The 16,803-nt window shown below is 37.5% G+C and overlaps 1 protein-coding gene across 1 annotated transcript; it reads right to left on the reverse strand.

The window, feature by feature from the left end:
• Positions 1-15,100: 15,100 nt before the first annotated feature.
• LOC115562120 (serine protease inhibitor 42Dd) lies at positions 15,101-16,466 on the reverse strand. The gene is made up of 2 exons (XM_030382916.2): positions 15,374-16,466; positions 15,101-15,300 (listed from the first exon to the last, which is right to left on the reverse strand). The coding sequence occupies exons 1-2, from the start codon at positions 16,440-16,442 to the stop codon at positions 15,194-15,196; spliced, it is 1,176 nt and encodes a 391-aa protein (XP_030238776.1). The 5' UTR covers positions 16,443-16,466; the 3' UTR covers positions 15,101-15,193.
• Between the last annotated feature and the right edge of the window lie 337 nt (positions 16,467-16,803).

Consider the following 16,803-nt stretch of genomic DNA (forward strand, 5'->3'; position numbering starts at 1 on the left):
AAGTTTTTCAATACAACAAAAATGTAATCCTTATTTGGAGTTGGGAATTCTAAGGGAAAATTGATGAAATTGAAAAAATTAATATATAAAAAGCAGAAGTTTTTCACTGTCTATTTTTTTTAAACTTAAATATTAATAAAACACAATTTAAGGCTTTTAAATATTAGTGGAATATTATATTTTTATTGTGCCTCTTGAATAGGGCATAAATAAGTCGTTGCATAACTGAAACAGAAATTCAAATTATGAATCTTAATAGTATATTACAAATGCTTAAAACAAAACATTTTACATGACAAATATAAAAAAAAAGAATTCGAAAATTTATTATATTTTTATTTTAATTTACATATTTTTTATAATGGAGCATACTCTACTAACAGCTTAGCTATAAAATGTCATAGCTCGACGCCTCTAAAACACTACTTGAGCACGTTTCAGCCAGCTCAACCTGTGCCGCCCACGCCACGCCCACCAGTTGAGGTCTCGTTTGGCGGCTTATCATTAGACGAGCAGCAGCTGCGGATGCTGCTGCTGCATCTTTAATTGGAATTAAATGGGATTTTTATGAATAACTCAAGCTGGCAAATGGCGATGGCAATGGCGATGGCGAGCTCCCATCGCTTGCCTATCAATTTCAATTATATAATAATCATTTCCGTCTGCCAGCAGCTACGCCCCATCTGCCGTCTGCCAGCTGGCTGTCTGTCAATCATAAGAAGGACCTTAGCAGCTGAGCTCTATTCCCATCGTCTTCTTCTTCTTCTTCGTACAAGTTCACGCCAATTAAGGCTAATCAAATTATTTATAATGCTTAACCTAATTTCTGGCCTAGTCGGCCGCGGCGAGACCAAAGTGCGCTCTCCGCCTCCTGCTCCTGCTGTAACTCAATAAAAAAAATGCGCTCCAATTTACTGGCACCCAATATGGCTGCAATTTGGAGGGGGGCGTGGCAATGGCCAATGGGGGTAACAACACTTTCGCCAGTGCGAACTTTTGCAATAACCACTTAAAATTCACTCAGCTGTGAATTATGCGCACGTCGAAGTGTTGTTCTTGTTGAAGGAGCACAGAGCGAGCAAGCTAGCAATGAGCAGGAGACGGCGGGGTCATGGCTGTGGCTGTGGCTGCTGCTTCTGCTGCTGGTGGTGCTGTGGAATGCGGCACGTAGCAATAAATGGACGCATGTGGCGTCGCTGTTGGCCTGGTTATTCGGATGTCGATTTTAATTTGTGCACCCAGCCTCGGTGTGCGCCTTGAGTTGAGGTAGAGTGTGGGCTGTGCGAATGCAATTGTTTTAATTGAAGGGAGACTCGAGCCTCTTAAGAGCAGCCACGATTTGCACATCCCCTAACAATAGCTCGAACAGCGAGACTGCAAAGGCAACAGCTGCTGCAGCTCTAACTGCAACTGGAAAAGAGATATTGAGCTTGAATGGGACGTTCTCAGAGGAATACAGCTAATATGTAAATATGTATATATATATATGTATATATATATATATATATATATATATATATATATATATATGAAATATATGAAGTTTTATATGAATGTAGAAATTTTCTACTCGGAAATGTGAAGAATGTAGCAAATAGTATGTAATAAAGTGAAAAGAAGAATTCGAGACTTTATATAATAAATTAATTGTATATTTCCGTAAGAAAAAAAAAAAAAATAATAATAAAATAAATTTCAAAAATAAATAAAATCAACATTTAATCTTTTATAAATGGAAAGCTATTTTCAATATGTAAAAATATTTGTATATTTCCAAGAACCACATGAAGTGAACAAGAACTTATAATAATATTTTAATAAATACGATAATACGGCAAATACTTCAAACAAAATATGAAAAAAACAAAAAAAAATAATAAAAAAGGCAAAAAAAAAAAAATAAATAAAAAAAATAATGTTTAAAAATAAATTAATATTTATAAGCCCATATCAGATAACCGCAGCTATGTTTTATTGTCTAAGCATAAATATAATAAATATATTAAATAAAAATTAAAATATAACAAAATAATAAATTTAAATTTAAAATACAAATAAAAATGTAAAAGAAAGTTTAAAAATAAATAAAAATGTTTAAGCCCATATCAAATAACCGCAGCTATGTCTTATTGTCTAAGCAGTCAGAGTGTAATATTATTCTGGGTTATATATGTATGCATGTATATGAAATAAAAAATGTTTACGCTTGCTTATGTTGCCTTTGTTTATATATGCAGCTTGGGCTACATTTTGCCTGCAAATAAATAAGCAAAGCTTTGCATTATGAATTTAAGATATGTGATTAATTTAAAAACTTTTTATATAAATTTAAATTAAATATATTTTGCCTATTGTCTCCCGCCAATTTTCATAGACTTTAAATTCATAGAGAAATATTGAAAATTTCTTCCGCATTGCTTTATTAATGTTGTCAGTGGCTCGGCTGCGGCAACTTAATTTGTCAAATCAACTGTAATTTATCTTTCTCACTCGCTAAGCCCGTGCCGAGAGTCTTTCATTATTGTAATTTATTTGCCAGTGAAAATGGCAAATATTTATTTAATTTTGAGCATTCTTCAATTTATTTGTTTGCACAATCGAACTCAAACCGAAAGGCCCCCTCGGCAAGCTCACAGCTCACAGCTCTCGGCTCTCAGCTCTCAGCTGAGTGACATTTGGCAAGGCATATCGATTGCGATTAGTAGGAAAATTGAAAATTTTCTAGCCGAGCATTCGAAAGCAAAACAAAACGAAAATCACAGCCAAACAAAATGTTGCAGTGCACTGGGGGGGAATGGGCCGACAGCCGCTGGCATTGTTGACACCCAAAAGGCAGCCCCGCTTCCTTTGAACACAGCTTCCGCCCCGTCTCCTCCTCAGCCTCAGTCTCAGCCGCTGGGCATGCCGTCTCTCTGTCTAACCGCTGTGAAAATATGGCTCAGTATTATCGATGTCCGTAACAATGGCAACGTCTACGTCTGCTGACACTGCCTGCCTGCTGGGTCTCGCCGTCTCCTGCTCACGCTGCTGCTGCTGCGGCTGCTGCTGCTGCTGGTACCTTCCTCCCCTTCACCTTCTGCTTGCCGGAACGCGGTTTCTATTTGAAAACCATTTTTGTTTGCTTTATGGATTTGCGGAGCTTAAAGTGGCTTCGACGCTTCGTTTGCTTCATTTTGCTATTGTTGAAAATTTTGAGGCGTAAATGCCGCCCAGACCAAAGCCGTGGCCGTTGCCGTGGCAGGAAGGCGTCTTAGCTGTAGCAGCAGCCGCTGTAGTAGTAGTAGTAGTAGTAGCCGCTGCTGCTGCCGTCAAGTGTTTGCTCAGCGACTTGCTTTTGTTTTATTTTCACATGTTGACTATTGGCTTAGAGTTATGGCCAATGGCAACTGTTTACACGGCAACTTTGCTCCAGTTGCGGCCTTAAGTCGGTGGCTCTTTTAATTGGGCGCGCGCTAAGTTTGTTGTGGGATTAGCTCGAAGTGGCGCTGATTAAGTGAGAGCTGTGAAATCTAAGACGGGCATATAATATCAACAGGCTTACATTTCAGCAGCTAGCTTACTGCGCCTCTTGACTTTTGTATATTTCAATGTGATTTTAAAGAGTTCCGAGGCTCAGATCTTAGAGTTTTTTATATTTTATGTATATAAGGTATAAGGTCATCGAATACAGTTGAAGTATACAGTAAGCCATTCTTCTTTTTCTATTAGTTTTAGGTAAATTAAATTTTAATTTTTATATCATTAAAATTTCTCTCTAAATACTTAAGCATTTATCAGCTATAAATATTAGTTTGAGAGTTGTCAAACGCTTTAGTTGTTTTAAGGTGGAGTCGTGGAGGTCTGCGTCAGCTGAAGAACGTTTAAGTCTGGGTATCCTAGGTTCGAATCCAGGCAGGTTAAGATTTTTTAAAATTCAATTTATGAATTTCTGAGAGACTCGGGTTCGAACCCAGAGCGGGACAACGTCTTTTTTTTTGTAATTATTGTAATTATAAGTGTCTGAAGGTGGAGTCGTGGAGGCCTACGTTAGCTGAAAAACGTTTCAGTCTGGGCATCCTGGGTTCGAATCTAGACAGATTAAACTTTTAAAAAATTATATTTACACATTTCTGAGCGACTTGGGTTCGAGCCCAGAGAGAATAGATATTTTTATAAAATTTTTAAATTTCTGTTGCCCTCGAGTTCAAATCCCGAAAAAATTTTACTTTGTATAAAATTTATAAGTTTCATTTGGACTCGGCTTTTTATACTGAAATACTCGATTTCTGTTTGATAATTATTATTTATTTATTTATTTTCAATTCGAGAGAGAGAGAGATTGATGCGATAATTATTAAACGCTATTCATAGGGATGTTTTCAATTTCTTAAAATTAAATCAAAATTAAATTTCTAGTCAGATTACAAATCTTAAGTTAAGAAAATGTCTTCTAATTCTTCTTCTAATTTTAATTCAATTAATATAAACTAATTCGATTTTATACATATTATACATATAAGAAAGTCAGCCACAGCCTCTTCAGTCTCTTACACTTTAGCCAAAGCAGAACTCCTTTTTTAAATGGCTGCAAACGAAAACCAATTAAAAGCGATAAAACATTTCGAGTTTACATACATACATATGCACATCTATACATACAAATACAACTGCTGCTGGTTGGCTTTCCCATTTGATTTATTTGGCTCGTCTCATTTCCGTTGCTCGGCCGCTGATTATCTCATTTCTGAGCCGAGCTCATCTCAGCTCAGGCGTGCGTGTATCTTTGTATCTGTGTATCGCTGTATCTCATAGCATTGTATCTGTGTGTAAACGCTGTATCGTAGCTGTAGCTCTAGCTGTAGCTGTAGCTGCAGCTCGTTGTAAATTCGTTCTGGCAGCTTTAATGTTTGCCAAAGCGGAAATGAAAAACTTTTGCACGTAGTCACCAAAAGTGGCCAAGTGCACGTTCGTTCGTTGCTCAACATTGTTGCTGCGATGAAGCATGAAAAGTTTTGGTTTAATTTTGGCAGTTTCACGTATTTGCACCCACACACACACACACACGCACACACACACATGAGCAACACACCTAAGCAGAGCGAGCAGCGAGCTGCTGGATTTTCATTTTGTTTTGAATTTGAGTTTGGGCACTGCCAGGGCACGCACGTCTGCTCATTAAATACGCATACGCATCGTGCGACAGAGAGAGAGAGAGCGACAGGGAGAGAGCGAGAGCGAGCGACTTACAGACAGACAGTTGAAGGAAGTCACATACTCCACAGACACAGTTGCCATACACTTATAAATGTTGTGCTAGATAATGAATCTCTTGTGCCCCCCTAGCCCCCACCACCACCACCACCATCTCTCCCACCGCTGCCATGGCTCTGCCCGCATCTAGGCTTGGCCTATCGAGTTGCTGTCTCTCTTGTTCTATTTGCTTTTATTGTCTTCAACTTTATTCATATCCTGTTAAAATGTATAACTTTGTGCTTTTCGGGTTATAAATTAAATGCAAGCACAAGCGATGCCAGGGACAAAGCGAGGGTCCTTGCTGAAGGACGAGTGCGAGTAGGTGTCTGTGGTAAATATGTTGTCAAGTCGACTATTGTGTTGATAAACTGCAATATCCAGCATAATTAATGAGCATGTCGTACAATGCCAATATTTTACATTGCCTGACAACCCAAAGACACACACGCACACACACACACACACACAGAGACAGACACACCTCTTGGATGGAATTATGTGTGTAATTGCAGTTAATGAGCAATTGATGTTAGGTGCGCCCCCAAATGGGTTTTACAGTTATTAGTCTGTGCTTTTTTGAATGTAAATATGCCAGGGAATTCAATAAAGCCTTTTCCCAATGCTTAGAGCTCATCAAAAATTAAATATGCATATATACATACATATTTTATTGACTTGAACTTTAATGTATTATTATTTATTTATTATTTATTATTTAATTTATTTTTATACCCTGTTTATTATTATTAAAATTCAAACCCCAATTGCCGAATATTTAATTTATATATTTTTTAATTTTATAAATTTTATATAATAGTTCGGATTTAGTGTAAATCTTTTTGTTACCATTTTTCATAATATATTAAATATGATAAAAAAAAAAACATAAATAAATAAAAAATAATAATAATAATTATATTAAAGCCCCTATTTAATTTCATTTAACTAATATATAATTGAAATCAATTTATTGATTATTATTATTATTATTTTATTTATTTCTTTATTTATTTATTTATTTTTGTTTTTTTGTTTTTTTGTTTTTTTATGTTTATAGCCAGACCCTTTGATATTTTCAAGCATGCAACTAATTTCCATCTCCATATTTCAAGAGGGCCCAACCACAATTCAAGTAACTCAAGTGCTTTGCCTGGGAACGATTAATGAACTATTCCTTGGCTATTTGCTATTCGCGACTTGCGACTTGCGGAGTCATCAATAATGGGCAATCGCTTGACTCGCAACAGAAATTGCCAAAGAAAGCCCTGGCGAGGGAGCAACTTCTAAAGAAATTACAGCAAAACCCAATGAAAAGTCAAAAAACATTGACTTTTGAACTTTTTCATTAGCGCTGGGGGGACGAGCCCAAAATCGGTGGCATAAAAACAAAGCGAAGCCTGAGAACCACTTGAGGAAGTTGAAGCAGCCAAGTGGAAGTCGCGATGGAAATCAATACCGATTGAAAGAGACAGACAGAGTGAGAGAGAGACACACAGAGAGAGAGAGGGAGCGATGCTGACGATAAAATCAAGTTCATTTACCAGCTAAAGAGACGACCATTTTGCAGATAGACCAGGTCGACCAGGTAGACAGGACAAAAAGCCGCCGCAGCAGACAGTTCCAGACTTATAGCCACATAGTTGGTAGCTGGTGCTCGGCTGGTCTCTGCTGGCATTAAAGTTAATAGAAAAAGTTGCTGTTGGCCAAGATTCAATCATGCGATATAAATAAGCACACACACATACATACACACACACACACACACCTGGCTAGCAGGTAAATAAAACAATGAACGAGCAAAGGAACCGAAAAAACGATAAGAAGTCACAAAAACTTTCAGTCTCTCTCGCTCTCTCTCTCTTTCTGTCTCTATCTTTGACTCTCTCTTTGTCTGTCTGGATCTCTCTCCCTTTTGACTCTATTTTTATTTGTTATTCGGCTTTGTGTTATCTCTTCTTGGTCGGTCGCTCCACTTGAAAAATTACACAATGCGGGACAGTTGGTCAGTTAAGTTTGTCTTGAGGTTTTCTACCTGTGATATTTGCTGGTGTTGATTGAAGTTTGCATGTTGCCAAAAACTTTCACAAAATGACTCTTAAAGTTCGGCCAACGACAAAGTTGCCAAACTAACCAAGGCGCTGGCTACCTCTACCTGTGCCCCCTCGCCCAAGCACAAAGGATAGCGACAGGCTGCACAAAGAGGGCGACAGCGAGGGCGTGGCTGCCAAATAAGATTACTAAATTTTAAATCCAGTCATTCGATTGCAAGGCAACTGCTGCCTTGACCTCGGCAAAAGCTGAAATTGAAATAAGGCGAAAAAGCTTTTAATATATTTAATTTTTAATTTTTTTTGGTTCTTTGCAATTAGGAATTTAAAAGATTAATTTTTGGATTTTTAATAAACCTAAAAAAATAAATATAACTTAAAATAAATTAAGAGCTGATGCCGATTTCAACTTTAAATATTTTTAGCTTAGTAAAAGACTTAAAAGACTTAAACTTGCCTATCTCAAATGTCTTCATAATAGCTAACTTTTGGAACATTTTTGATTGGAGTAAAAACTAAATCAACTCTGAAAACAGCCATGGAAATGGCATAAATTAGAAAGAACTAGAATAAGAGATGTAGGACTCTCAAAAACTGAATTATGTTTCATATAAAATTTCAATTAAATCTATCGAATCTACCGATGTAGTGCAAGACCAGGACACAACAATTTGCAGAACGAAAAATATACATAAATTTCAAAAATATCCACTTTAATGCTCATACGAATCGCTATAATTTCGCCATCTCCCTCAGTGTTTGGCACAGCCGCCTAGGAATCCCGCCCATTCGGTATTGTAATATGTTTAAGCTCTGCTTTCTCTACATGACAACGCAAATTTTTGTGACTTTGATCTCGGCATCTGCTTATGCATGTACATTGTTCCAAGTAATCTACCCACTCTCTCTCTCTCTCTCTCTCTCCGCTCTCCACTCTGTGCCTGCCCATTCCTTCGGAAAACATGCGCCCGCATATTGAAATCCATTTAATTCAATTACACATGGCCACAACTTAAAGCGCATTTCAATACAAGCGACTGGGGCTGGGGCAAGTCTCTCTGATATGGGGTGAATGGGTGGGGCTGGCTTGGGGTGGGGGGTCAATTCAGCAGCTGGTGACTGACCGACCCTTCGGCCGAACGGAATCCCCTTGGCCGGGAGTCGAACGCAGTTTCACTTACGATTATTGCCTACTTTTTGCTCGGCAGCTGAAGCTGGAGCTGAAGCTGGAGCTGGGGCCGTCCTTGTACGACACGGCTAAGCGCCACATGCAACATGTATTTACCGTTCATTTCTTTGCTCTCTCATTCCTCTCTCTCCCCCTCTCGCCTTCCACATACTTTACATGCTCGAATTGTCATTGAAGCGTTTAGCCATTTTATTAGATTGTGCTGTCGTCTTGAAGCAGCATCGGCAGACGAGCCAGCGAATCGCCCCAGTTAGCATTGAGGGGTTGGCCCACGACTCGACTCGGTTTCTTGGCATCCTTGCATCGTCCTGGCTGAGATTTATGCGCATATGCTAAGCACACTGTATACGATGGACAGCGTGCGATTCCGTATCCAGGTTTCTGCTTACTTTCGGGGTTGGCTCTTATTGCTGTCCGTCTTCCTCTTTTTTCCGAAGGGTTGGCGCTGTCTTCTACTTCGCCTGCCCGCCGCCTTCCACTTATTGCTTTTCCTTTTCCTATTTTTCTGCTTTGCTTCGCATTTTTCCAACGCTTTTTTGCTTGTTCTCTAAATTAAAATTGATTTGATCTTTGCTCTTTTGCTATTGTTGTGCTCGTCCAGCCTCTGTGTTTGCCAACCTCCTGCTCCAATTTGCGCTCGAGCTGCACATATGCCAGAAGTCCTTGCAGCTGCTGGGCATAGAACTTTGCATTTGATAATGAAACGTGTCGGTCTTAAAGCCTAACTACAAGCTTGAAATTTAAATTTTAAATGTTTGCCAAGGCCCGTGAAGAATGGAATAAGGTTTAGTTTTGTTACATAAGCGAAAAGCCAGAGTCAATCTCTGTATATTAAAGATCTCTGATAATCTCCAGTTAAGATTGTTCATGTAAGTATAGTTGACATATTTCAATAGCAATAGGCGTAACATGAGAAGTTTTGTTATTCAATTTACTCAATTTTAATCTAGAACGAATGCTATTAAGTATGAATAATCTATCAACGATGGCACTGGCTGTCTGAGAATTGACTCTTGCGGATACAGTAAATATAGAACTTCTTAAAATCCTACTTAAGGATAGACGGGCAAAGTCCTTTAGCAACTGATTCATCTCTCACATATTTTTCAATCAAACATCTGATCGATTATCCCGATTAAGAATTGAAGCTGAGATTAGATTGAGTGCTTTTAACTCCTTAGTTATCGTACCTTAACTTCTATGGATAAGCATATATTATAAATAAGTTCAATCTCTATCTGATGATTCTCAGCCAGGCCTGTCAGGCCGTAATGGAACCCATATAATATCTTGCTAATAAACACTTGCTTCTCATATATCGTTACATTGAAATATATTGCAAATATTACCATATATATTTAAGATGTATCGATTTACCAAATATTCAATTAAAATCCCGCAAAGATGTTTGGCATATTTTGCTAAAAAAATCTGTTATGTAAATTATCATGGAGCCCATACACTTGTCGCTCACGTTGAGATTTTTTCCGCCATGCAAATTCCCCTGTGCCGTATGGAATTTGGAAATATTTTTTTAATGAAGCCCGACGAGCCTGGCTGGTGAGTGTAAATCTCGCTGGGATTTGGGCACACAAAATTAATACGAAATCGAGAAAAACATTTACCAAGGCTTATCGCGGCGACGACAGGCGAACGTTGCGTATGCGCAATGTCGTCAAAGTAGCTTATTTAAATTATCAACACGTTTGCCGCCGCCTTCGTGATCGGGGCGCCAGACCTCGCCATATGTTTGGTCCATTAAGATAAGCGTCAATCGAACGCAGGCAAAACAAAAAGCCAAACGCACACACACGGGGAGGGGTAGAAATTGTAAATCCCAGCAAATGTGTAAAATTTTTGTTGTAGGCACGTTTTAAAATTACCATCAATAACATTGAATATCGAGCTAGCCTCCCCTGCACCGGGGGTTGCTTCCAATGCCCTTTGACTTTTGACTAAGCCAGCAGCCACAGCGCTCAGTTCTCGCAGCTCTCAGCTTCCAGTTCTCAGGTCTCATTGCCCGTTTGATGGCTTGATAGAAATCTGGCTGGCAATGCTCCCCCGAGTCTCCAGCTCGAGGCGTGCCAGCTCGACGAGGGGTTGGCTGACTGTCTGTCTGATGGAGTTTCTTGACATTTTATTGTGTCGGGGCTCGCTGCGTATTTATTGAAAATCGCTTTAGAGCATTTAAAAGGCCATTCCCACTTTGGCCAATAGCTTGCTCACCGCTTATCCCGAAAGTAATCAATTGATGAATTGATAGGCAAAGTAATTGATAGACGAATCTTAATCTGTAGAGCAGCAAATCATATATTCTGAAGATGTTTTTTATGACTATGTGCGATTTATTATTATTTATTAGATTTATTATTCAATTATCTTATATAAACTATCAATTATAATATAATTTTATAGTATCTATTTCCCTCTATCGAAGCCCATATATTATCATTAAAAACTTTAGAATATCTAGCAGTAAAACTGTATAAACTATATGTCGGTAGAAGTGTATATATCTAAGACTGTAAACACTATATATCTGCAGACGTAAATATAAAGCTGTCAAACAATTCATAAAATAAATCTAGAGATACGTAATTAAAAAGTCTTCGGACTAAGCATGCAATGACTTTCATGTATTATGAATATTTCACTATGATAATATACTCGAGTAATAGATATAGTATAGTAGATAAAGCAAATACATAGAATATATGTATATTCAGAATATTGAGAAATCTAGAATCATATAGTAAGAAAATGGATGGATAGCACGACTAAAACTATTAAAACCAATATAATTCTTTCCCTTCTTAAACGAGTACAAAAATTTCACATTTTTCCAGATGTCATAATATAATATAACATATTTTACTTTCACCTCTGCTTCACTTCTGGTTTGGCTTATACAATATTTAATAAAAAAAAACCTATAAATATATTAAATTCATATATTTAGAAGAATATTAAGAAAATTCATTCAAATTTTTTTTTTTATTATCTTTTTTATTTTATTTGTTTATTTATTTATTTTTATTATTTATTTTATTATTTTTTTTTTTTATATTACATATATATAATTTCATACAAATAATTTCTATATTTAAATAAATTTTCTTATAAATCTTTTCCATTCCTGCTCTTGTTTTATAGAAATCTCGATTGATGGATGGTATTGATCACATTCTTGATCAACGATGCGTTGCAAGTTCTCCATTTTATATTTGCAGCCGTAAAGGGCTTAAATAATTGATGGGCAAGGACATTTGATATTCGCTGCGCCTGGGCTCAGCTTTAACAGCCGCCTGTGCCAGCTCACTCACCCCACCTCAGCCACTCCCTCCGCCCTCTCTCGCACGCCTTCTGGCCAAAGCGGCTTTCGTGGCATTTTACGCTTTAATCCGCGCAACTGTAGTCAAAGCTGAATTCTTTCCCACTAGCGACGGCAGCTAGTCTCTAGTTTTATTCAGGTGAATGGCAAACGCTGAATGGTAAATGGCACATGGAGGTTTCACTGCGCATTCCGAAGCTCGGCAATTCAATAAAAAGAGAAGCGAGCTGCGTTTTCTATGCGGACGCTGGCAAATTTGTTGTTCGGTCGCCAACGCCGCCGCCGCCGCCGCCGACGACGACGACTGCGACGACTTTTGCATTAATCACTTTTGCAAGCTTTCCGCTACAGCCGGCAAGAACAACAACAGCAGCTAGAAAATAGAGTCTGAAAAATGGGTAAAAACGTGGAACGTGAAAAATTGGGCATCGGAAAAGCGGCGCAAGGGCCAAGCCGAATGGTGAGAGTGCAAAACCCCGGCGAGACCCTTTAATCTGCTGTGCAAATGAGCGGCAGAGCCACAGTGGAAAATTTATGGGCTCCACGTTTCGGTTTTTGGATTGAGCTCCATAGGCTTCCCCATTTATTTTTTGTTTTGCATACATATATTTTTATTCGGGGAATCGGTTGATTTTCGACTCGTGAAATATGGATGCGCAATGGAGACTGGCAAATGTCAAAGATGGATTAGATACGGACGGCACTCGCGGGTCAATCAATGAAAGTCAACCACGGCAGCTGCACGGTGATTGAGATGCCAAATGGAGTGAAAAGGGAATACAAAAAAATATATATATTATAAAAAAATTAAAATAGAAAGAAAAAACAGAAAATAAATCAAAAAAAAAAAGAAGAAAAATATACGGAAGGAAATTGATTTACAAAAAAAAAATATATATATATTTATATATATATATATAAAATGATATAAAAATAAATTAATAATCAAATTTTAAAAATTTAAAACAAAATTAATATATTTATCTATTATTTTATTTTATATTTTTTAATTTATTATAAAAACAAATTTTAATAAAATCTATTAAAATGTATAGATATGTAATATAAATAAATACAAAATAATTCAAAATATTTATTAGTAGTAACAAAAATATTCCTTGCTAAAAATTTAAAATAGTTTTTAATTTGATTTAAAAACAAAAAATTTTTCTAAAATAAAGTTTATATGCTAATCAGACTGAAGAAAATATTTTATAAAAATTTTATATTTATGTATAAATCGAACTATAGAAATTATTTGATCAACATTTCATATTCAAATATAAATATAATAATAAAATAAAAAATTGATTTAATTCCAAATAATAATCCCTCTTTATACTTCACCTAAGAAATCAAAAGTTGTGCGGGAAAATTTGCGCAGCGAATTGAATTTTCAACTTTAAACGAATACAAATTGAATATTCATTCAGTCATTCATTTTCATTCGTACAGAGCCCAGGGCCATTTGCCAAATTACCAAATTAAAGTTAAATTTGTTGTAAAATACATCAAAGTTTGAAAGAGAGAGAGAGAGAGAGAGAGAGAGAGAGAGAGAGAGAGAGAGAGAGAGATAGAGACAGGGGGGAGACGGCTGGGGCAGCTGATAATGAACAAGTTTTGTCTTCTGATTTCAATTTTTATGATTTATACAAGTGAACGCAAACTTTTCGACAGACACTGTTATTCGCTTTGGTGTTAATAGAGTTTTCAAATTGTGCTTAAATATTTAATGCGCTAGAGTTTTCACCATGCGCAAACAGCTGCAGCACTGTGTGTGCATTTTTTTATTGAATTTTCAGTGGAAATGCTTTTATGAAACATATTTTGTGGCTCGACTCGAAATGGAGCCAAATGCCAAGCAAAAGCAGAATGAATGCAATTGTAACTCGTTCTATGCGTATGTGTGTGTGTATGTGTGTGTGTGGCTAACCAAATTTTGTTGATATAAATAGGTTTCTGGCATACCTCACACACACACACACACACACACAGACACTGATATGCATATGCTTATTTATGAACTGTTTCATGGACCGCAATAAAACAGAGCTGAGAATTCCCTTCGAGCTGAGCTCCACTTTTTGCTAGCTCATTGCGGCAAATGGGCTACAGAGAGAAGGAAAGAGATAGAAAGGAGGGAGAGAGAGAGAGAGAGAGAGAGAGAGAGAGATAATGCTAGTGCCACAGTGCCACATTGCCACACTGGTTGCATCCTTCAGCGCATCCTTATGCGACTTTTGCGGCTTGCATTTGACTGCCATTTGGGGAGCTTAGATAAAACTCGCAGCGCCAAGAAGCTGCACAAAACGAATGCGAATCGTACGCAAATGTGTTTGGCATTTAGAAAAGAAAAGACACAGAGAGAGAGCGAGAGAGCGAGAGAGGAAGAGCAGCATCAGGCAAATGGCATGCAACTGAAATGGAAGTTTAATAAAATCTGCAAGCTGCAAAATCGAAGCTAAGCCAACTGCTTTGGCATTTTCAATTTTAAATATGCCAAGAACGTGAACATAAATTCTATAATAAGCTAGACTATTCTATGAGGAGTGAATTGAAGGGTGTGTGCTTAAGAAATTATAACTGATTTGGTAATAGAAAGAGTGAGTGCGAGAGAGAGAGAGAGGGAAAGAGAAACAAGGCATCGGATAAGACGCTCAACTAACAATACAAGTAAGAAAACTCTAGTTGGTTGTGTCTGAGTACGAGAACCCCAAACCCATTTAAATTTCAATGTATTAAAAAAAAATAAATAAATGAAATAAAAACTCATTTCATTAAATACATAAATAATGAAGCAATTCAAAATAATTAAAAGGAATTGCGCTCTCTGGATGCGAACCAGAGACTTCTCGATCTAGCGTCGCGCTGCTCCTCGCAACGCCATCTCACCTTTCTACTTCTTCATGACAAAACTGAAATAGGATTCACTGCTGCAGCGCCATCTAGCGAATCCAAACCAAACTAACTTCTGATGTGACTCTAAGAATGTGTTAGAATAGGTTTGAATGTATGTGTGCACGCGCATAGGAAAACTGTTGTGGCTGCTGCACGTTCGTTGGTTAATTGGCCAAATATTTTGTTATTTTTTAACCTCGATTCACTTAACGGAATTCAATGAAACTTTCAGCATATGATTTATGACTCTACCTTAAGACAATTGGAGCAGTCGACAAATCGAAGACTAATATCTATAGCTGATAAATATAATAAATATAATAAATATCTAAAAATAAATCTGAAAGCCAATATATTCTTAAATATAACAAAGCCCTGAATTTCCAATTCAAAATTCTACACTTTTTGACTTGATATGAACGATATATATCGAAACTATGAATTTATTTTGATACATAGTTATCTTCGATAGGATTTCATTTCGATGACTTCCTATTAAGGCGTGAAGTTGACACGTCCCGCGAAATAGACATCGTTGTCTTCCCGGACAAGGAACAGAAACGGACGGTCCACCACAATATGCTGAGGTTTCAGCGATGTTCCTGGAAGAAGAAGTGAAAAAATATGCTACTGAATCGATTTGAGCTTGTTGTTGTTGTCATTTGAAATACATACTTGAAGCGAATGCCACTTCGGCGCCACGTTCATCAACATCTAGTACGACTCTTTGTATTATGTGATCCACTTTCAGTGGCCCTTTAGAAGTGGCCAACTTTGAAATATTCACGTTGCTGAACAAATCGTGTATTCCCAGGTCCTGCATCGGTTTCTTCAAGTCATCTTCAGAGTCGATTTTGAACTTGGGAAGCTGGACATTGACTGGCCTCGCTTTGCCCCGCCGATGCAAATTCGTCATATGGACCATCGTCAGGTTCTGGATAAGAGTGTTGATGCCATCAATTTTCCTCGGCACTAGAAGCGTCATTTTCAAATGTTTTTGCTTGAATGGTAGGTGCAGGACGTCGGTGTCTATTGCCTTGATATATTCGAGCACAAATTCACCCGTTATACTCATCATATCGACGGGAGTAACCGTATTTGCGCTCGTGTGGAAGTCCACCTTTTTCGTAAGTTTCGGATCGAATGCATATTTCCACTCCGCATTGAAGTAGGCCGTCAGTACCAAGTTTATTTTCATATCTGGACTAGTTTCGTTTATGAAAAACTCTATTTTTTGGTTTGTGTTTTGCGTTATCCACTTATTCAAGGTCGCTAAAGCCTTTTCGGTTTCCTCATCAGGTAAAAAATCTTTACCGACAAACCAAGCACTTTCGATGCGAATACCAACCGGGACTAAATGAGTCCCTTCATCTTTCAGTAAACCAATATTGTCACTGTTCGTTTGGCGTTCTTTTCCCATTGCTCTAAATTCGTTAGTTTCTTCGGAAGTTCTGTCCATATAGTCACTATTCAAATCACGTGTGGCGTTAGTAAAATCGTCCAAGTGTACAAAAAACATCATAGCTTCATTTATCTGTTTAGCCGTTGGGCCGGCGCCAGTGAATGCAGAAAATACGAGCATATTGTGTGTGAGCAAAAAAGGCGAAAAGGCGGCACTGCCTGTTGAATTGCCCTTGAGTACGGCGTTAATAAGTTTCATATTTAATGAAACCAACCAAGGCAGTGTTCTGGCGGCCAGTGCCAGAAACACAATCCCGAACAACGTATAAGATAACTTGACCATTCTGCAAGAACTGACGGCATATGCCGTCAAACAAACGGCACGAATCCAACGTTGAACGATTATTCATACCTAATTGCATTCGTTCTAGATTGAAACTGTGTAAATTGACTATAAAAATATCTCATTTTACGCCTATCGCTATAAGACATTTAACAATCTATCATACATATTTATAGATTAGTTACGGATTACATAATAATGAAGCAGAACGAGAAGAAAGGCGATGTTTGACTAGAAGATACCTGTACTTACACTTGTATATATGTATGTGTGAATGCCATATGCATCGCGGATGTCGAGTCAAATGCCAGTATAGCTAATTGTGAATGATTTTTCACTTATATAAATTTGTCAAATATTT

The sequence above is a fragment of the Drosophila navojoa genome, chromosome 3 (genome assembly GCF_054131105.1).
Source record: "Drosophila navojoa isolate 15081-1374.11 chromosome 3, UAZ_NAV_1.0, whole genome shotgun sequence".
Taxonomy (NCBI): Eukaryota; Metazoa; Arthropoda; class Insecta; order Diptera; family Drosophilidae; genus Drosophila; species Drosophila navojoa.